General features: G+C 41.9%; 1 protein-coding gene across 1 annotated transcript; it reads left to right on the top strand.

Annotated features, from left to right (window-relative positions):
* Positions 1-3,688: 3,688 nt before the first annotated feature.
* On the top strand, positions 3,689-21,982 carry smad1 (SMAD family member 1). The gene is made up of 7 exons (XM_079159335.1): positions 3,689-3,801; positions 13,578-14,153; positions 16,534-16,806; positions 16,903-17,019; positions 19,019-19,240; positions 19,452-19,708; positions 20,392-21,982. Exons 2-7 carry the CDS (start codon positions 13,754-13,756, stop codon positions 20,533-20,535), a joined length of 1,413 nt encoding a protein of 470 aa, XP_079015461.1. The 5' UTR covers positions 3,689-3,801; positions 13,578-13,753; the 3' UTR covers positions 20,536-21,982.
* Positions 21,983-22,336: the final 354 nt, after the last annotated feature.

Raw genomic sequence — 22,336 nt, 5'->3', positions numbered from 1 at the left:
AAAGGCAAATGATGGGGCATTAGAAGCTGATTAGTGGTCCACACATCTGCTGTTATAAACCACAGAGATAGCCATGTTAAATTTATTATGAGCTAGCCATGGTTGAGTAGACTTTAACCCCAAATGGACCGGATTAGTGGTTTATAGTCTTGTTTGGATCATTTCTTCTGAATCGAAACGGGGAAAAAATTACACTTTGAGGCATATTTAGTTCTGGTCCGGTTCTTGTTCATACAGGCTTTATACAAACAAATGAAGAGCTGTAAATATTATTTTGCATGAACTGACACATTTATTGGACAGACATGTTTACAGCTCCTGTTTTGTTTTGTAGAAAGCCGGTCCGACCAGTGACTACAGGTCAGAGAAACTCCAGGTGAGAAAACAACCTCAAGTCCTCTGAGGTTTGGATTTGACATCATTGTCTTCACAATTTAATGATTGATAAATCCCAATTGAGTCAATGTTAGCTCCCCAAACTCCACTGCAGTTTTTTGTTTTGGTTATTAAATAGGATCTTTTGCCATGTTTGAACCCCATGTACATTGCCAGATGTGGATGTTGGCCAGCGAAGCCAGTGGTTTGCCATACATGAGGCGGGCAGAGCTTCATGTCGCCACTCAGTTTGCATCGTTTGAAGACAGCATGTCACATTCCTGCAACGTGTTTGTTGTTTAATGTGGAAATCATTTGGTTGCGATGAACTTATCTCACAGCCTGAGAGTCATTAAATCTCCTCATGTCTTGCGCCATGGTTTAGATTCTGCTTATGGTGTCTCTTTCAGCTATAGGTTACCTAAGGGTGACATGCAGCACAACTTGAGATGGAAAGGAGCTGACCCCATCTGTCGGCCTTTTCTCTTCTCCATCAGTGGTTGATGTCCTGCTGTGTGATGGCTCAACAATGGGGACTGTCATCTCAATTGCCTCTACATTCAGTGCTTAGTGCAGGGAATAGGAAATAGGAAATAGGATAGGAAATAACAGCAACCTCTCCTTGTTCATTATATGTATGAAACACAGCTTTTGTTTTCCTGTTTTAGCAATATTCAGTCTTCAGTGTGAATAATAAATGGGATATAAACTTATTACGTGTGTCAGCTGTCATTACTGCTACGAGGGAGAAGGTTTCTGTTTGTGATTGTTTGGGTCCTTGCCACTGATACAACAAAAACAAGGACATAAGTAAAGTACATTTTCTTTTCTTTTTTAGTGCTCACGTAATCTGGATTCCAGCAACTGTATGAGAGAATTTGTGTGATATAGAATATAATTTGCTTCATGTTAGTAACTTTAAAAATGCAAATATTTGCATTGTGGTTGCTTCATGCTGCATAACGAGAAATTACTGACACTCTTGAGCCAAGTAATTAAAATAGCCAACAAGTCTTTTGGGCATCTGTGAGATTTTATGTGTGCCTCTTGCAATGATTCCTAAATTATGTTTAAAAACTATAACTGGATATGCTATGGGCTGGTTCCACTAAATAGATGCAATATACATTTCCCCCAAAACATTTGTATTTGTGGTAGTGTGTAGGCTTTGAAAATAGATCAAATTGATATGCAACATAATCAACATAAAACAAAATTCATTATATAAACTGTTAAAATAAATACAAAATTACTACAATGTAAAAATTGTCCATTTCTTTTACATAATGTTGTAGATGATGATTATGATTACATGTTATGTATGTAAAATGATCTATAACACAACAACAGCTGTGCTGTCAGATAAACGTAGTGGTGTAAAAAGTGCAATAGTTCCCTCTTATATGTAACCTACTGAAGTGGAAGTATAAATTAGCATAAAATGGAAATATCTCATGAAATGTACCTCTAAAGTGCTCTTAGGCTACTTTGTCACTTTTCTCCACCACTAGAAAATACTGGGGTTGATTCATTCAGACTTTTAAACCAAGATGGGCGCTGTGCAAATATCAAAGTCGTTATGATGAGATAAAATGTCATAAAGCCTGATAGTCTGTATAAACTCAGTAACCTCTTCCTTAAAAGTATTAGGCATGCAAATGTCTGTGGTGTTGTAATGCATGTACAGTAGCCTTGTCTGTGTGTGTGTGTGTGTGTGTGTGTGTGTGTATGTGTGTGTGTGTGTGTGTATGTGTGTGTGTGTGTGTGTGTGTGTGTGTGTGTGTGTGTGTGTGTGTGTGTGTGTGTGTGTGTGTGTGTGTGTGTGGCTGCGTGTGCGAAGGGAACCCTTCGACAAAAAAAATTAGTTTGGGAGGCCTTCTTTCTATTGCTACTCATGATCATCATCGTCCCTGCCCCTCCCCTCCCCCCCCCCCCCCCCCCTCCTCGCACTGTTTTCCCAGATTTATTCACGTGCAGCTCGCTCCCGCCTCACTCAGACATTCTGTCGCCAGCGCCGTGACGTCACCTACACCAGAAGCCTCCTCCGCTCTGAACGTTTCCCTCCGCCTGTCTTCAAGATAATCTAGTTCCTCGTCACCGCAGCGACCCTGAACTTGATTAATGAAACCCGCAAAAGAAATTAAATAAAATCTCGTTGACCCTACGTTTTTAACAAATTAACATATATGCCCCGGGCGAATTAATAGTCTACTGTAATTGTCTTATACTTTTCAATCAAATGTAGTGTATGCTAGTAAGTATTTCCTTAGATGCCATATTGTACTTTTTGAACTTTCTGTTATATGAAGGAGTGCATTTTTCTTTTTGGTCTATGAAATAATTTGTGACTGGGGTTTCACCTCTTCAGCTCTGCCTTGATAAGATCAAATATGATGTCATCAAAAGTTATTCTGAATGCCCCAAATGTGATTATTTCTGATGCACATATGCATTTAGCTCACATGCGTGAATGACATTCCATGTCCTCTACTGCTGCTCCCAGGCCTGAAGGCTATTTTCATGCATTATCATGCAATATTAATGAGATGGTAACAACAGTTGGAAGTTTCACTCTTGACATTGCAAAATTATCCTTCTTCCTATTACCCACCCGTGTACATTTGCCTGCATCAAGACTGGGCTGGTTGTGTGTTTGCATGATTGTCTTGAGGTGAGAAGTTGAGATGATGTGTTAGCATGCTCCTGTGCTTTTGGACACTTTTGATCTCCTGACAACATAAATAGTTCTTATCATAAAGCAAGAGAGGAGCTGAGAGGCAGGCTTAACAAGGTGCAGTTCAGGAGTTCACTGTAGATGAACCAGATAGGTAAAACTGCTACAAGAGATTACTGGCCAAGTTTGGTGAAGAAGGGCTTTTTATATAGTAAAAACAGAGAGGGAAATAACGAACGATAATGCTGCTGCATGGGTCAGTCGTCCTTATTGTGCAATTGCTGGTAATTTATGCAGAAAAGAGCAAAATCAAGCAACTATCCTATATTTTGCAGGGATGTTCTGAAGTGCAGAGCCCCCTCATTCTGCTTTCGTTCTCTCTGAACTGCATCAGACGAGCAACGTTTCACCACCTTTGCGACAACAAACTCAGACATCTGCAAAAAAGAAACTCTCCAGTGGCGAGAAGCTCTTCGTGTGTGTGTGTAGCGAGAGAAAACTCCATTGTTTCATAGTTACATAATACGTTTCCACAGAGTGAATGAAGATGTTAGAAGTGTGAAAAGTAGGTCTTGTTATTGTCAGGGGCTGCATGCTCCCGCGGCGTGATACTGGCGCTCAGCGGAGGGTGAGAGGGCTCCGCGACTGACTGACGCCAGGGTCGAGCAGACCCAAGACGGGCTGAGAGAGCACGCAGGAGGAGACACAGGGAGAGAGAAAGAGAGAGGGAGAGAGCAGCAAAGGAAGAAAAGGTACTGTAAACTTTTTGTTTTATTTTTCAACATGCTAAATGAAAAGTTCCCGTATGTGTATGTTCACCCGCTATGGTGTGCGTGGTTCTGTTTGCAGGGAAATAGACCCCAATGGTTATCAACGCAACAGTGTGTCAGTTGGCAGCTTCTAACTTTTTTTTTTTTTTCCTTCCCTTAACTCACACTATCAGACTGCAAAGCTGCACATTCAGCCACATTTTCATGGTTGTTCATTGTTAAAAACATCAGTGTTTTGATACAGAACTCTAGTAGTATTGTAATAATGTAGGCTAGCTCACTGTATATTACAGGGGGAAAGTTTCTTTTTAACAGGAATGTTTTGTGTTTGGACACTAAAACACTCTAAATTTGAGGTTAATCCTCTTTAAAGCTGGTATCAGTAGAAGCCCTGGTAAATGTGTTGGCATATAGCTGCACACCGTGATCATTCAGGAGGGAATAGAGATGAAACGGCAGGAATTGAACACATGGTAGGGCGCTATTGGGTTCATGAAGCTATACTGGATGTGTCATACTTAATGAATTACATGGTCAATCAAATGTCGTAAAATGCCCATCACAATTGCATGAAGTCCCATGAAATGTCTTCAAATTGCCAACCCAAATATTTTCAATTTAGAATGATATGAAACCAAGATAAGCAGCAAAATCCTCACATTTTCTGGGAATATTTTCCGTTGTTTGACAAATGACTTAAACGACTGAGCACGTATCCTTTCAGCTCTATACTATAGTGATATGGTGGTACGCTCGTGGTTTGATATGTGGTCCTTTTGCATCATACACTTGTTAAGCGATCCCACTTTGATGTCACTGAACCAGTGTGATGAGTAAGGAAGTCCACATGCAGTTTAATTCACCACACATGCCATACCTTTACATCTTTAAGTCTTCATCATTCTACTGTGGTTTGGCTGATGCTGAGGCTTATCAAACTGGTGCACTGGTGCGCTGCACAGGACGTTTCTGGTTTTAGTTGTCAATATGTTCGTGAATTTGTATCAAATAATTGTGTATTTGTGTAATTGTGAATGTGTATGTGAGAGAGAGTGAGAGAGAAAGGAGGGAGAGTGAGAGAGTGAGACCTACAGCAGCTCAGGCTGGATCTCCTGACATTATTGAAGATGACATATCAGATTACCCAAAGGACAGGAATTTGTCCTTGTCCATGTTTTTTTTTTATCGTTACTGCATTCTCAGGGTGTGCGGCTTTAAATTCAGTTTGAAAATTCAACAAATGGTGTTTTTATATCATTGAAATGACAGGGTTAGGGGTGAAGCTTCTTCAGTAAATAGCAATGAAGATGTGATTGTAAGATGATTTTATTAGCTTCATTACAAAACGTTATATTTGCCTCTGTATACCGAAGTCAAACCCTATCTATCTATCTGTCTATCTATCTATCTATCCATCTATCTATCTACCATAGCAAAGACCAAAAACTACTCAACAACAAGGTGTAAATATAGGTTAGCAGCATTCCTGTATCCAGAGAGTCAGTCACAACAGTAGTGAACAACGTCAAAACCCTCCTGTGTGTCTGCACGGCCCCGGACAACACAGCCTGCCATGTGTCGGGGTGAGGTGTCCACCCTAACACAACACTAACCCAACACTGAGTGCCAAGCATGGTTGAGATAGCTGCATGAAACCCCATGTGTTTGCTAGTTATGTCTGCAGTCATGTGTGTGTGTGTGTGTGTGTGTGGGACTGGTGTGTCTGGGACATAAAGAATCTGAACCCAGTTCGGCCTTTTAAAATTAGTATTTGTTTGGAGTGTTTTCCATGTCATGCTTGGAAGAAGAGTGACCAGTTGGATTTCTCTCACTTGTGCACCGGCGTAATCTTTACTATAGGCTCATGCTGTGTACGTGTTGGTGTTTGTGAAGACAAGTGACCCCAGCAGTGAGTTTAAGGAGCCTCCCAGGTCAATGCCATGTCTAGTCTAAGGACAGCACCTCACGTCTGACTGGTTATTTCAAGCTTTGCTCTGCCACTGTTTCATAAGATACGAGTGGCTATGGTACATATCTGCATATTGCTGCCTGCTAGGGCTGGCTATTCGACATAGCTGAGTAATAGTCGTGCTCAGGATGGGCTGATATACCCGGTAATATTAGGTTATTTGCAAATGCTGTATATTACCTTATATATGAGCAAGAATTTGCCTTCAGATACGTTGCTATTGCAATTCATATTCACCAGAGAGCACTGACTGATTTATTTTTCAACCATCAAATGTTCCATTCAGTACGTATTTTGGTTACAGTTACAGTACAACAAAAATTATTCAAAAATGATTTAAAATGTGTGTTCATTTCTTTCATCAGATACTTCCTGATTTACTTACATTTTGGCAATTTCATTGAGGCAGGTCTTGTACAGCTGCTTTTTTTTTGGGCAGTTATCATTTGAGAAGTTTAAACTTTTTTAATGAGTGAAAGGGTTTTTGTTCATTAGGACTGCAACTAAAGACTATTTTCACTGTAGATTAATCTGCCGATAATTTGTTGGGTGAATCACTTATTTCATAAAATACTAAATAATAGAGAAAAGTTCCAGAGCCCAACGTGACGTCTTCAAAATGCTTATTCTGTTTGACTAACAGTCCAAGACCCAAATATATTCAATTTACAAAGCTGCGAAACAGTGAAATAGCTCATAAGTCTGTTTTTTTTGTGTGTGGCCTCAAGTGAGCTTGAACTTTGCGACAGATGCTACTCTGGAGATGCTTTCATAGTCATTGCTGTTATTCATATTTGTGAAAAAGTATATCTTGCATCCTTGTAGTGTCACTCTTTGCTCAGTAACGACCCTTGAAGGCACTTAATCGAGAAGTGCTCGGCGAAGAGACCAGATATACGAGTCTTTTCCACGTCTCTCTCTCTCTCCCAAACAATCACTCTGTCTCACTTTGCTGCCACTCTCACTTTATTCCTCTCTTTTTCTTTCTGCATCATTCACCCCCCTCTTCCTCTCTCTCTCTCTCTCTCTCTCTCTCTCTCTTTCTCTCTTTATCTACCACTCTCTCTCTTCCTGTACTCCTCTGTTTATAGCCAGTGACTCCATTTCAGCGCCGGCTAATGGAGGCCCCATCCAGGACCCTGCTGATAAATAATGTAGCTTCTTCATAATGCTCCGTCTCTGGGGAGGGTCCAGAGAGCATCATTACTGCCTCCTCATCCCACACAGCCCAGGCCTAAATTGATTAACAGACACTGGAGTGGTGCAAAATGATCCATGGGGCTAGTGTAGTGGCTAACAGCTCACACCAGGTGGGTCAAAGCCTCCGCCTGCCAGTGTCGCATGATCCCATTCTGTGCTCCCATTAGCCTCAGTTTCTGTCCGATAGGCTAACTGATGGCCATAACGAGCTACCGCTAACACAATAGCGAGAGAGCACTACCCGGCCTCGGCTGTAGGGAATGTCAGAGTGGTTTTTATGGAGCTGTTGTGTAAATGATGGTTTGTGTTTCAGCTTTTATAGGAAGCAGAGCAGCGTCCGAGGCCACTGCAGGCATCTTTGTGACTCTTCATTGGCCGTGTGAGACATTAGCGACGAGGCTCAAAGGTTGATGATTACATATAGATATTTGACGGAATAGATGTTGATAAATTAATCTACAGAAAATGAACCTACATTGAATGATCATCAGTTAATCGTTGTCAATCACCCAAACATTGCTGCTTTTCTCCGTTTTGTAAATGTGTTGGACAAAACAAACAATTTATAGCTTTGTGTCTGGATGTCAGGAAAAGTTAACTGACAGTTAAAAATAATCCAGAGTTGCAGACATAAAGAGAATTTTTAGTAGGAATCTAAATAGCTGACCACTTTTCACAATTTCAGTTGTGGGCTGGAAAACAACCAAACCAATCAGAGCTTTGTAGGCATGAATGGGGATTTCCTCTCCCTGTGCCAGTGCCATAGATTGTATATAAGAAATGGACATCGTCACCCATTGGTTTGTGGACTGACGTTTCGAAGCCTAGAGGACGTCATTTTGGTTGTCGCCATCTTGGTTTTTGGCCGTTGGCATCTTGACTTTTTTGCCAGTGACACAAGAGTACAACTGAAAGCTGAAAAGACATTTTTTAGGCGACCAAAGATGTTGCAACTAACTCGCATGTAGTGAAAACACACTGTGAAAGGGTTCAAGCTGCAAGAGGTAAATACAGATAACTCTCACACCGACAATGCTGTGGTAGTAACCTGCCAATCACAAGGTAGCCACGCCCTAAAGCACACCCTGCTTTATCATCTTTGGGACCATCATGCTATATTGAATAAATTACTTGATTGAAGAAACTACCAATTGAGACCATAAACTATGGGTCACTAATAGGCGGACCGTGGTCCGGACCTATAACCAATGGATAATTGAGAATTATTTAATTTTGAAGGAGGGCTTTTATTTACACCGGTGCAGCTTTTCCAGACTTTACGTCACTTGTTCAGCGGTCCAGGAAACACACTGACCAATTGCATACGTTGTAAATCATCTCACGTGATTCTGCTCAGCCAATCAAATATGTGTATTCCCATAAGCATCGCCACTAGTGAGATACACACACACACATGGGAGAGACGGGGCGAGAGAAAACGGACAATAAATATTGTTAAGATATTATTCAATCTTTCTTTATTCAGCTGTTGACTAAATACAGACGTTGATACAACTACTAGTTACTTCAATATATACGGGACTAAATCAAAGCGCAAGTTAGACATTTTTTTGTGATCTTCCGGACCTTTGCATGAGGGAATTCTCTTTAACTGGACCTCCTTCAATTTTAGTTGAACACCCCTGCCAAAAACTCATGTTTACAATGTTGTTATCCTCCTCGCTTTGTTGACATAACTTGGCCGGTCACACGTGCTTTTAGTGCAGGTTAGTGCATGCAAGCGTGTCTCGCTGGTTAGCTCCCTTTCGCTGCCATGCCCTGCTCTCATGTGGCGGTTACAGCTGATTATGCCGCCCCGACCAACAGCGCCATCGTAGCGTAGCACACACCCTCTGGTTCCACTTCAGGTAAACACTGTTAGCTCTGTCAGCACTTTAATCGGAGTTTGCACTGTTGGTGCTGTTATCACCGCAAGGTATGAGCCGAAATTGGTGCACAAAAAGTTGTTTTTGTCATGCAGACATCCTAGTCTATTAGTGGATCACAGATCAGATCACAGATCAAGTCAGCACAAAAGAATAAAGGGAGCAAATGTAACTTTTAGAGATCCCTGATCCTGTCTTTTGCGTCTGATACTAATTGCCAATCATTGATGATCCATATTGGCAGATACAGATCCCTTTGTTTTTCGATTATAAAATCATTTCAACTGCTCTGAACAATCTTTCAACAAGTCTATATGTTATGCTTTTACTTTGTTTTAGTCATCTATTGTGTGTTCGTTTTCTTCATGAAAACACAAAATTCAAGCAAATAAAATATTGTAGTTTTATGGAATAAAACAAATCTTGTCATTAGTAGTTTTAATGATGTATAATAAGCTGCGTAGAGCTAGTGTAAACGGGTTATAGTTCCCTCTCTAATGTCTATTTATGTTATTGTGAAAACATCTCCTTCAAACAACTGGATTTATTCAAGTTTCTCACCAACACTACATTTTACAAGATTAAATGTGAACACATCATGATAACGTTATAATTTACCTTTCGCTCGATACTCATTTACACCGAACAGAGCCTGAACGCATCATAATGTAGCTGAGATGAACCTTCATTAGTTAGCGATACTGCACCGTCCTGTCAATATAAACCTTTTTACACACAGTCTATTATTTAAACACGGTTATTTACAATGTAACGTTATCAGAGATTGGCGACTAGAAAAGCATAAATGACAATTTCCTGATTGATTGATGGCACAGAAGTGACGTAGAGACGGTGTGTACGGCTCTGGTAGCGGCAGCGACCTGTCAATCACAGTAAGCCCACCCTAAAGCATGCTCTATTGTACGGTCTATTTGACTCAAAATGGACCATCATTTACTAAAAGAACATCATGCTGTATTGAAGAAGACTTGAAACTAGTGATTGAGACCATAAACACATGTTTACAATGTATACTGAGGTAATAAATGAAGTGAGAAGTAGAGTCATTTTCTCATAGACTTTCATACAATCTGACTTCTTTTTTGCATCCGAAGGAGTCGCCCCCTGCTGGTCAGTAGAGAGAATGCTTTTAAGACACGTCCGCTTTGGCTTCACTCGGCAGAACTGGAGGTTACGGCCTGATCAGTCCATTTAAATAAGCATGCGGTCAGATATTTCTAACTGTCAGGATTGGAAATATCCAAGCGAAATGTTGTCCAGCTGCAGCAGAATGACAACAGAGGGTTGTGAAGCCTGCTCCAGATGTTACAGTACAGAACCTTCTGTCATCTTATCTGAAATGTATTAAAGGTTGTCTTTCTGCAGCTAGTCCTGAACTGATAGCTCTGGCTGTTACTGAGAAGACATCAAAGCAGCTTTGTGACTGGAAGTGGATCAAAAAGACTCCTTATATGTCTGACTGGTGGTACAAGCTGATATTGCAGTTATCACTTATTGAGCTTCATGCTATATTGTTGCGCTCAAGAGTTCCTCCCCCGAGGAGAGTAGGAGGAAAACCGGGGCTGGAGCACAGCTGAAGCCTTCTGTCGTGTAAAGTTACTGTTGATGAAAACCCAATATTTCCTGATATTAGACTTTTATTGTGATGAAAATGTGCTTATCACTGAATTAGCGGAGCTTTGATAGCAGATTTTCTTCAGTCACACAAGTCTACTAATACTGTAGGGAGGAACAGTAAGCAGCAAAAATAACGAATAATTTAAAGGGGATTGAAAAGTGTTTTACAACCACCCCATAACAGGCGGGACCACAGAGGCCACACCCATGACCTTTCTGACCCATCCTCCGCTTTTAAATGGAAACTGGTGTGAGAGAGAGTGAGAAAGGAAGTTAATGGTCGAAGGTGGCCGGTTTTAGGAAACCGCCTTTTTCTCTCCCACCCTGCACCTGTGGAAAAACCTGCAGCTCCCAGCAAGAGGAAGTGATGTCACTGCTGTGCCGGCGATGACAGCTATGAAGACATAACTACACAGCCTGTTTCCTGTCTCTGTGATATTGGAGAGTGGTCCTCTTAGGATGCTAGCAGTTTGTGATATAGTGGGGCACTGAAGTGATATCAGTGTTGAGATGTGTTCTCTCTTTCCCTCCTCTCACACAAACACACACACACATACACGTCCACTCCCTCGTATATCAGTAGTTCAGCGTCACTTTTGATTAGCCAATGTGATTCGGGCGGTTAAGCTAAGTATAGGTGCAACTTGCTGCCTTCCTGTCACTGTGGTTAGCAATAGTAAGAGCCCACAACACACACTACACACAAACACACACACGTTGTAAACAGCACCTGTTCTCATCACACTTCCCTGCCTGTTTGTCAGTATGATGTAGCTTACACATGCAGTAGCTGACAAAGATAGAAATCACTATTCATCCCATAATCTGAAGGGCCAAGAATAACTACAGAGCAGTCTTAATGATGTATTTGTTCCAGCTAGTAGGAAATCCAATATACTGCAGGCTTTACTGTCAGAGATTAACCCGTGAGTCAGTGTGGATGAAAGGTGGTGCATTTCTGAAACGCTGTTCATTTGATTCTAGGATTGCATCCGAACAGTTGTGCAAAGCCAAACCTTAACCATGACTCAGTTTTTATCTTTCCTAATTGCATTCAGACAAACTTGAAAAGAAGGTGGAACTGGAAGAGATCGATTCGCTTTTGTTTTCCCCTTTAAAAGCTAGAATGTGTGTACGTCCTGGCTACTGAATTGTTCCAGTGGGACCCGAGTGAATGGGCACATTTATTCTGGGGTCCAGATGCACTTCCTTTTTTATTGTCCTGCACATTGCCAGATTCCTGCTCAAACCCAGTGTTTTTAGTTGGTGGTGTTGAAGCTTTATAGAACATTTGCCTCAGCAGGCGGCTCATTGAAAGACCTTTTCAAATTCCACATATATGCAGAGTTGTCTGGCAAACACTTTTTCTCACTGTTTGTGAAAGAGCAACATAGAGTATCTTTATGTTTTGACTTACAGTCATATCAAGTAAAACTATGGGCAATATGGATAAATTCCTCCATTACTGTATTGAGTTGTATATTGCAATAATGCTATATTTTGTTAGAGCGGATTTTGTTAGTTTCAAACATTTTTCAAGCAAAAAATGTACCTGGGTTCAGCTTCTAAAATGCAAAAATTGCTGGTTTTCCTGTTATGACAGTAACCTGCATATCTTTGGTTCTGTGACTGTTGGTTGCAGCATTAAGCAATTTGAAGACATCAGTTTAAGCTCTTGAAAATTGCGATTTTGTTTTACATTTTCAAGGTCACTTTACAAAAAGTCTTCACTGTGTTCACATTAGTGTTGACACAATTAACTGATTAGACTATTATCATAAAATTAATTGATTACTATTGTGATTTCGGATTGATCGTTTTAAGTCTTTTAAATCTCTCTAAATCAATCTAGCTTCTCAAATGGGAGGATTTGCTGCCTTTATCTGTTTTATGCTAAATCACTGTAAATCTAGCCCTGGAAAATTGTGAGGGACATTTCCTTACATACTATAGATCAGTTCGAAGTCCAAATGTGTCCCAGTTAATTTCCTGTTGCAGTGTATGTGCATGATATAAGCTGACATGAAGTAAACATGGACCCAAGCGGCTGCCAAGCAATGTAATTCCATTTAAACGGTCTAAGGCAGGGGTGTCAAACATACGGCCCGCGGGCCGGATCCGGCCCGCCACGTCATTTTATGTGGCCCGCGAATCTACCAGCAAAACAAAAAAAAATGGAAATCGCGCACGGCGGAGCTCCTCCCCGATCCGCGCGCACACACCTCCACCAGGTATGTGGCAGCAGCAGCCCCCCCCCCCCCCCCGCCGCCGACGACGACGCAGCAGCACCCCCCCCCCCCCCCCCCCCCCCCCCCCCCCCGCCGACGACGCAGGAGCAGCAGCACCCCCCCCCCCCCCCCGCCGACAACCGGCCCTCTGGGGGCAACCATGATGCCGATGCGGCCCCAGAGCAACAATGAGTTTGACACCCCTGGTCTAAGGACTAAATTATTTGAGTAATTTTAATGAAAATGGAATAATAGTTTTTTTCAGTATTTACTGACAATTTATTGGCCAATAAATTTGAGCTGCTACTCAGCTTTCACCATGAAAAAGATGACGGCATGTTTATCCTGTGAATGAATATACATGTCTGTAAAGTGAATCAGGCGTTAAACCTGCAGGACAAATTCCAACATGGTTGTGTAGGCCACATACTGTATGCGAAGTCCTTTACTGTAAATGACATTAGTGAGTGGCGGTAATGTGACAAGCCATACGGACAGGAAGCTATCTGGAGAATGCCTGGTTGGGGCGGACGGTCACAGGAGGGAGTCCGTCGTGTCTCCTCTGCCAGTTTCCCAGAAGCCGTGACAGACGTGGCCATAACGGCTATAATGGTGACATCATCGCCTCATCAAGGGTTGTAATAGCTATTTTATGGTGAGACGTCAGTGCTGCTTGTGAGGCAAAAAGGGAGGAGAGGTTCATGTGTACCATAGTTGCTACAACTTTGTCAGAGAAAGGACCCAGAAAGCAGGACTGATCTGCAGAAGTGTGTTTGAAATCTCTTTTGGTAGAAATTGTTACTCATAGATGCTAACCTAACTCTCCTTTTCTTCTAGCCAAGTGACTGTCAAGAGGATCTGATCTTACGTCGCTGAAGCTGAGGATGATCTGAAACTCCAAAAGGACAGACGCTCTTTTCACCCTTTCTTTTGTAAGGCTAGACTGTCCACCACCGCTGCTCTCACACTTCTTCTGGACAGAAAGGAGAGGGGAGGAGCGCGGTTTGTCCAACATGAACGTCACCTCGCTCTTCTCCTTCACCAGCCCGGCGGTCAAACGGCTGCTGGGTTGGAAGCAGGGAGACGAGGAAGAGAAATGGGCGGAGAAGGCCGTGGATGCTCTGGTTAAGAAACTGAAAAAGAAGAAGGGGGCCATGGAGGAGCTGGAGAAGGCTCTCAGCTGCCCGGGTCAGCTCAGTAACTGTGTGACAATCCCCCGCTCCCTGGATGGACGGCTGCAGGTGTCCCATAGGAAAGGTCTGCCGCATGTCATTTATTGCCGGGTGTGGCGCTGGCCCGACCTGCAGTCCCACCACGAGCTGAAGGCCTTGGAGTGCTGCGAGTACCCCTTTGGCTCCAAACAGAAGGATGTGTGCATCAACCCCTACCACTACAAACGAGTGGACAGTCCAGGTGAGTGATACGGTCCTGAAATAATTAGGGATACACCGATCCTATCAGGGCCCACACTGACCTTATTAAGTGAATCAGCCACATCGTCAGTGATATTATTAAACCATAATCACTTCTATACATTTAGTCATGGCATTCCTTGTGTTACCGTACATAAGAATGAGTCATAATCCATAGAAAGAATTTCTGAATTTGTCTAACATTTGACATCCTGGTGTCCTAGTGGTTCAGACACATACAATTTACTGTGATCACAACGTCCCCATTTTGATGTTTTTCCTAATAGAAGGAAAACCTTGAAGAAATATTTCAGGAACTTTTTTAGCCTGAAGTTCTTGAATTTTCTTGAATGTCTTACGCCGGTCATTTATTTAACTCTTTTCCCCCCTGAATCTCTTACAGTATCTGTTTTCTGAAAGTCTTTATCTTTTCAAAATGACAGAAAAAAAAACCACATCACCTTTTGGAAGTCCTGACGGCTCGTTGAAAAGCACAGTTTCTGAATACAGGCTGTGTGCATTTTTGTGTGGATTGATTTGTTTGATAATTTCAGCGTTTTTATATAGCACCTAGACCTGCTTTATCAATCAAAAAGACTTGAAAATCTCACTTTCTACAACACGGGACCTTTAAACCCAAGTTACTTCACACAAGTCAGCTAATTAAAATCATCAAATTACAAATATATAAAACGTTCATAATGAAATTGACAAAACCAACTCCAATAATATAATATAAAAGACATAAAAAGACACCAAAAAAAAGCCTATTATGAACTAAAATCAGAATAGGCTTTCCAACAAAACTATGTTTAGCTAACAATGCTAGAAGAGATATAAAAAAGATTCCAGCGCCTTCACTGCAAAGGTAGAGCAGAAAAAAGACAAATCAAACACTACTTGGCCCCTTACTAAATAGAAAATGAGGGTCAGCTGACAAGATAGAAACAGCTGTGTGCAGAGTGCTAAGTGCGTAAAGGGCCAAGAGTGTGTGTGTGTGTGTCTGTGTGTGTGTGTGTGTTCTTTCATGTGTGCGTGTGGGGCAGGAAATTCCATCTAGGGGAGAATGAGGGCTTTGTTTTGGGCATGCTCTGTGCTGCTGGCCTTTTTTTTTTTACGTTTATGCACACATGTAGACACACAGTCACACACATACACTTTTGCACTTGCACGCATGTTACAAAAACCAGGATACACACACACACACACACACACACACACGACTGCACACACAGTTTCTCTGAGGATGGCTGGAACAGGAAGCCAGTCACCCACACACAATGGGAGGAAAGAGTTGTTGCCTGCCTTGCACACTTTTTGTTTTAGCAGCGGGTGGAAGACGGAGGGTTAAGGTGATTAAACCCCACAGCACCTGTCTGTCCACATAACCCCCTCCCCTTCTCCCCTAACACTACACGCCCACACACACATCCTGTCAATCTCCCTGCACTATTCAACCAAACACCTGCTCCACATATAAGCTTTGAAATAAACTGCTACATTGATGCATTGGCCTGCTGCAGCACCACATGGGCTACCTGCAGCAACACTGACAGCAGTGTGGGCCCCTGTTACAATTTCAGCACCAGCTTTATTTATCTGCGCAGGTATTTATAGACACAAGTGGGGCGTATCTCTGTAGTTTGTATGCACTGCACCTGAATAGCCCTCACATCAGCCAGGATATTTATTTACCCCAAGTGATAAATTCCTCAAGAATGGCCTGCCTCAAAATGTCTTTTCAGATCAGAAACCTGAGAGTCTGGACCAAATACCGCTGGCTAAGACCAACAGGCAGGACGCTGACATTTAAAAAATGCAGAGACATCTGCGCTCAGAATGTAGAAACATGGCGAGTGCCAGAAAGATTTTTCTTTTTACTATGTTGGAATCAAATAGCATAGTTCTTTTTGAGTTTGTATAGATTTGTTATGTCTTCTTTGTTAAACCCAATGGTCAATTACCCCACCAGCCAAGTCACATAAATCACAGAACAATGACGTGAAGACACTCACAGATAAAGGTAGGAAACAAAATAGAATAAATGATATAAAAGTTGTGTATTGCCTTGAAACAGCTCTTTGATTAACAACATTGCCTACAATGGAAAAAAAAAACAGTTCAGCCAAATCTGACAGTTGACAAATTATATTGTCTCACAGTTTATGGCATTGTGTCACCCAGCCCTTATCAGAAGGGAGAGAAAAAAGCCGATAAGTAGGCCGATAAAAACATTTTTTTTGGTTTGACTTATTAGTGGAGTGTCGTTCTGAAGTATTTAAAGAATCTCTACAGACAGAAAAAACATTTTGGTCAAAGAACTTGTGGTGCATCAAAGCATTTCCTGTTTTAACAATTTCGATGTCTTTCTCCCTCTTCAGTGCTGCCCCCTGTGTTGGTACCGAGGAACAGTGAGTTCAACGCCAAGCATACAATGTTGCCTCGCTTCCGCAACCCTCTACAACAGAACGAGCCGCACATGCCGCAGAATGCCACCTTCCCAGAATCCTTCACTCAGGCCAACACAATGCCCCCCGCTTTCCCCAGTTCACCGGTAAACAGCTACCCAAACTCGCCGGGAAGTGGCAGCAGCAGCGCCACCTTCCCTCAGTCACCATCCAGCTCTGACCCCAGCAGTCCATTCCAAATGCCCGGTGAGATTCAACAGTGAACTCGTCTTCCACTTTTCCTCAGTGCCGGACAACAACTCACTTTCACTGCTCTTTGTTTTTGCCTCCTTCCTGATGCAGAGACACCCCCTCCTGCCTACATGCCCCCAGAGGAGCAGATGACTCAGGATTGTCCCCAGCCAATGGACACCAACCTCCTGGTTCCAGCTTTGCCTCTAGAGAGTAACAACCGGCCAGGTAACCATGGCAGTCGCTATCTCACACACGCATACACACGTCCTTGTGTTCACAGTGATATCATCCACATAAAGCTGCCTGCACCTGCTTCCCTTGATCTGCAGGTGCAAAGAGTTCTGGGAAGTTTTTTCTTCAAGTTTTTTTTTTTTCTGTCTTGTGGTCAACCTCCGAATGCAAAAAAGGAAAGGAGAACCTCAGATGAGTTTGTATGCCATATCCGGTCAGATAAAACCTGAACAGTTGGTGGAAAGGATCTGCTAGTTGACAGCGAGGTTCTGTCTGTGGGTGCGAGTCCATGGGAAGCGCAAAGCCTCAACAAATTAAGGCAGGCCTCAGAGCAGTTTTTACGAGGTCTTTAAAAGCTAGGCCTTATGTCATCTCTGCTGGTGGTCATGGCTTGAAACTCGTTACCAATAAGATTCACTAATTACCTGCAACTTTCAGATCGGAAATGCGGTGCAATAATTGCTGCTCTCTCCACTATGTGGTTTTGGCTTTATTGTGCTGGAGACACATGTGAACCGTGCATTCATGAATATGTAATAGAGCATACTGCACAATGTACATGAATTGGGAGTCCAGAGCCATCCCGTTTAAAGGGTGATTCCTAAGGCTGACCCGAATTTGAAGCTTCGACGTCCAAGTCAGTTTTTACTACGAGTTATTCTCAGACAGATAGCTGTTTGTTGTGTGTAGAGGGTGCATGTGTGTGTGTGTGTGTGTGCTGTCCCGGGTGCTGAAACGCAGTGGAGGAGACAAACAGTCTCAACAAAGCCAGGTATTTTATTTTAGGTCTATATGTTGTCATAGACTACAATATATTTATTCATTAATTTGTGTAGACGCCTACATATGAGCAAATTGCTTTTATGGCCTATCGCCGCAATTATTTTGATGTGATTATTGCACATTTTGTAGCCATTTTTGTTTTAATTGCAAGGCAATCCTTGAAGTTTGATTTGTGTCCTCATCTCGCATAAGATAATAAAAGCAAAGCCCGATAGTTGAACAGGATGCTCGACGTGTAAAGACTAAACAGCGGCAGGGTTTTTCATTCCCACACAACCTGCCACGACCGATTTTTGAACTAGCAGCTGAATATCTGATTGAGAGCTGTTTCTCTTACTGACCGAATGACTGAGTGAAAGGTGAGAGGCTGCTGACGCCTGTAAAGAGAAGGAGGTTGTCTTAATAAACCAATCCTTCTCTTTAATGGTTACATTTTGAATTACTGCACTAACACACTATGCAGGTGCTTGAAATAAAATTTGACCCGCCACACATTGGAATAACTGCTGAACTCTGGTATGAACTTGAGTTTTCCACACCTGACCAACAACATATTTGTACTGTTTTTATGATCATGCACTCAAGGCCCAGAAACTCTGCGCACACATGGGAAGAGCTGTTAAAATGTTTGCTGAAAGTGGGAATTTGGTTTTCCACAAGCTGCATCCTGAACAGGGGAGCAGGGTTCTATTGTAGGCCAGTGCTGGGAAGGGGACAGACAAAACACACCTGCTAGCCAGTGCCATGCTACAGGAAGTTTAGGAGAAGTATGTGCTTAGATAAACATGATGTATTCCTCTCTCTCTCAGAGTGGGTGAGGCCAGCTGGCACTGGCTCAGAGAGCATGGCCAGGCACCGTCTATTGACTGTTTTTCTGCTCAGTAAAGGCTGGCACACAGACCTCAGACAGTGGGCATACTTTAGGATGTATCTGCATTGATTTTGGTCAGCGTAAATGTATACAAATGTAGCCAGTGGGTCCTATATATTTATTCTAATCATTGTTAATGGGCTATTGGGGACAATTTGCCAGAAATAATTGTGCGGATGAGTAAGATTTACAGCTGGCATCAGCGGCTCCTGGCAGCTTGTCTGTACAGGAGTCTGCTCTGAGGAGTCCTAAATGTGCATTAAATGTGTCTGCGTCTGTCTCTGCGTGTTCAGTGTACTCAGCTCACCCCTTTGACCTGTTAATGTGTTTCCTGTGCAGATGTGCAGCCCGTGGCCTATGAGGAACCCAAGCACTGGTGCTCTATTGTTTACTACGAGCTCAATAATCGTGTCGGAGAGGCGTTCCAGGCGTCCTCCACCAGCGTGCTCGTCGATGGCTTCACAGATCCCTCCAACAACCGCAACCGATTTTGCCTCGGCCTGCTCTCCAACGTCAACCGCAACTCCACCATTGAGAACACCCGGCGGCACATCGGCAAAGGTGCAGTACGGAGAGCCGGTCAATGGCTGCAATGCACCGACTTTCAGGCAGACGAGACTAAATCAATTAATGTTGTCAATAGGAACAATTACAACAAATTGAGTACACATTTTAGTGTATTGGTTTTAAGATAGTTTTTGCTGATGAAAGTGACACAACGGGTCGGCTTCTCCCGGTGACCAACATTTAATTCTCTCCTGCTTCCTCTCAGGTGTCCATCTGTATTATGTTGGTGGGGAGGTGTACGCAGAATGTCTGAGTGATAGCAGTATCTTCGTCCAGAGCCGTAACTGTAACTACCACCACGGCTTCCATCCCACGACTGTGTGTAAGATTCCCAGCGGCTGCAGCCTGAAGATTTTCAACAACCAGGAGTTTGCTGAGCTGCTGGCCCAGTCCGTCAACCACGGCTTCGAGGCTGTTTATGAGCTCACAAAGATGTGCACCATCCGCATGAGTTTCGTTAAGGTGAGCTGATCAGATTCAGCAATATGACATTTTTGGATTGTTTAATGCTAATATTCACCTTCCTACAGTATATTTTGTATAGACTGACTTACGTTTTACAATTGAGACACTGTTAATACTTTTTTTTTTTTTTTAAAGAAATCTGGGAATTTATAAATGTTTAATTAGATGAACATTGGATTTTAAAAAATCACAAAAATCTGAATTTTTAAATTACATTTTTTTTAAATTACATTTGCACTGCAAACACTGGAGTTAAAGTATATATTTTTTGGTGCACAATGGAATAAGTTGTTCATTTGTGTTTTCTCCTCACTTTCTATTACTTGATGCACCTTTTTAACTATGTTAGTTAGATGGATGCTTGAGGACATAAAGGGTGAGGGTAAAAATCAGTTTTTAAAAACTGTTTTCATCTTTTTTTGTAGTTTTGCTGTCAGTGAAAATCAATACAAACAAAGATCACATCAGAAAAAAATGTATCAGATGTTCAAATAGCCTTTTTTTAAAAATTTGGTATAAATATCAACGTTACCATGCGACGTCCTGATGTAAAATATGAACATGTACTCAAGCAGAACACAACACTAACACTCGACAGTCTACAATTAGGAGCAAGTACAACAAGAACTTGTACAGTGGTGTGGCATAAATTCTAAATGATGTGTTTTCATGTGTTCCAGGGTTGGGGAGCAGAGTACCACCGCCAGGATGTGACCAGCACACCCTGCTGGATTGAGATCCACCTGCATGGTCCCTTGCAGTGGTTGGATAAGGTGCTAACCCAGATGGGCTCCCCGCACAACCCTATATCCTCCGTCTCCTAGGCTTCACTCTCCTCAGCCCCGTGGCTGTCCATAGCCCAGCATTTTGGTCTAAGTAGCAAAGAATAGGGTCACAGATCGGCTTGTGGTTCAGCCAGCCTGCCTTTTCCGATAACTGACTGACATTTTGACTGAAACACAAGCTGATCTGGGACAAGTAGGGCTGGGCGAGTTGTTCAAATTGGTTGGTTCTCTACTTGAAGGATGTCTGAATTGGGCACATTTACAGTCTGGGAGAGGAGTAAGCAAAGTGAGCGTGATGCAACTGGAAGATACTTGATCTTTGTGACCAACTGTAATAATTAGACCATCATACTCATCATGACGCAAGTATCCTCCCTGATCTTGCTCCAACAATGTCTCTTTTTCATTGTTCTATTATTCTGACTCATTACTAGTTTTCACATAAATATTCCCTCTGAAATCCAGATATACTTGTGTAGTTACAATAATTATGGGACATTCCACCAAAATTGCAGTCGGCTGCTGTCTGCTGCCTGACTGCAGTGAGGTTGGCATGAAATGTGCTTACGAAATGTAAAAAGTTAGCAGGGACTTGACCAGTATGACTGAAAAAATTGTAATCATCTCCAGATACTTCAACAAGAATGCCGTTTCTTCAAAGTGTTCTTTTTTTGGCTGAAATATTAAAGCAGTACAAAGTTGTTGTATAAATAAAATCCCATATCAGAGATCATGACAAATAATCAGAGGGCAACATTAGGGGGAGTTTGAGAGTTAAGAGTGGGGTTTAGTGTGGGGAATGGCACTTAAAAGGCATTTCAGACTATTCCGAAAAACAACAACTAATGTTTAAATGTTGCTCATCTTGTGTTACACTCGTGTTTCAAATGAATTTTAAGAAAAAAGAATAGTGTTTAGATATATTCACTATTAGAATATATGCTGTGCAGTCTGGTTTTTGCAAAGCATAGTTTGGTTAGTGTAGTGTTACACATTTAAGACTGGTAGCTTCATGAAGCAGAGGCAAATACAAGTGCATTTTAGTTTGTCCATTGCTGTATACTCTGCAGCAAAATCAAATGTGTCAAATACGGAGTCACATTGAGGACATAAATATTTCAGTGACTCCTGATTCTCTTTTTACATCAACTGAGCAAAACATGTTAGATGACTGTTATGGGAAAATGTTGAGCATTCAAATTTTAATTGTTGACTGAGAAAAGGGTATCAGTTACAGATGTCCTAATATGATTTTTCTTTTTTATTAAATGCAGATTTTGCCATTCAGTTATTTTATGCTTTGAGCAATCCTCTTTGCTGTTAAATTGTATTACTCTTTACATTCTTTTTGTATTTTTTGAACATGTTTTCTGTTGTCTGTCTGCACTTTCACACATTGCCTCTTTGTTTTGTTTTAGTTTTTCTCCTTCTTTGTGTTTTTGCTCAGTAAAACTCCCAGAAAAGCAGTTTTATTCCATGAATATCAAGCCTCTACTGGAAGATTCAATAAATTTGTTTCAATACTTCCAATATGTCTGTCTCTTTTATGAACGCTGTGTCAGGGCATGTGTTTTTTTTGTGCCCTGTCTATTTAATTACAGGCCACCCATGCAAAGAAAATATGCATCATGGTATTGTCGGGGACTTTCAAAAACGTCAACCACTTTGTGTGTGTGTGCATATGAATGTAGACCTTCAATTAGGGAGGAACAACAATTACAAGTGCATCTGAAAGCCAACTACTCTAATGTTAAGCATGATTGCATTTTCCAGTAAATTGCAGGAAAATGCATGAAATGATGTGTTCCCCTTTTGTTTTATTGGGCACATTGTGACAATC

Source organism: Pholis gunnellus, assembly GCF_910591455.1.
Source record: "Pholis gunnellus genome assembly, chromosome: 5".
In the NCBI taxonomy this organism is placed as follows: Eukaryota; Metazoa; Chordata; class Actinopteri; order Perciformes; family Pholidae; genus Pholis; species Pholis gunnellus.
Note: the sequence above shows the minus strand (reverse complement) of the source record. Positions and strands in the feature narration are given on the sequence as shown.

Coding starts and splice junctions, on each gene's coding strand:
- smad1 (XM_079159335.1), top strand. CDS start 13,754: ATGAACGTCACCTCGCTCTTCTCCTTCACCAGCCCGGCGGTCAAACGG. Junction 16,807..16,902: donor CAGTCCATTCCAAATGCCCG/GTGAGATTCAAC, acceptor TTCCTGATGCAG/AGACACCCCCTCCTGCCTAC. Junction 19,709..20,391: donor TCCGCATGAGTTTCGTTAAG/GTGAGCTGATCA, acceptor CATGTGTTCCAG/GGTTGGGGAGCAGAGTACCA.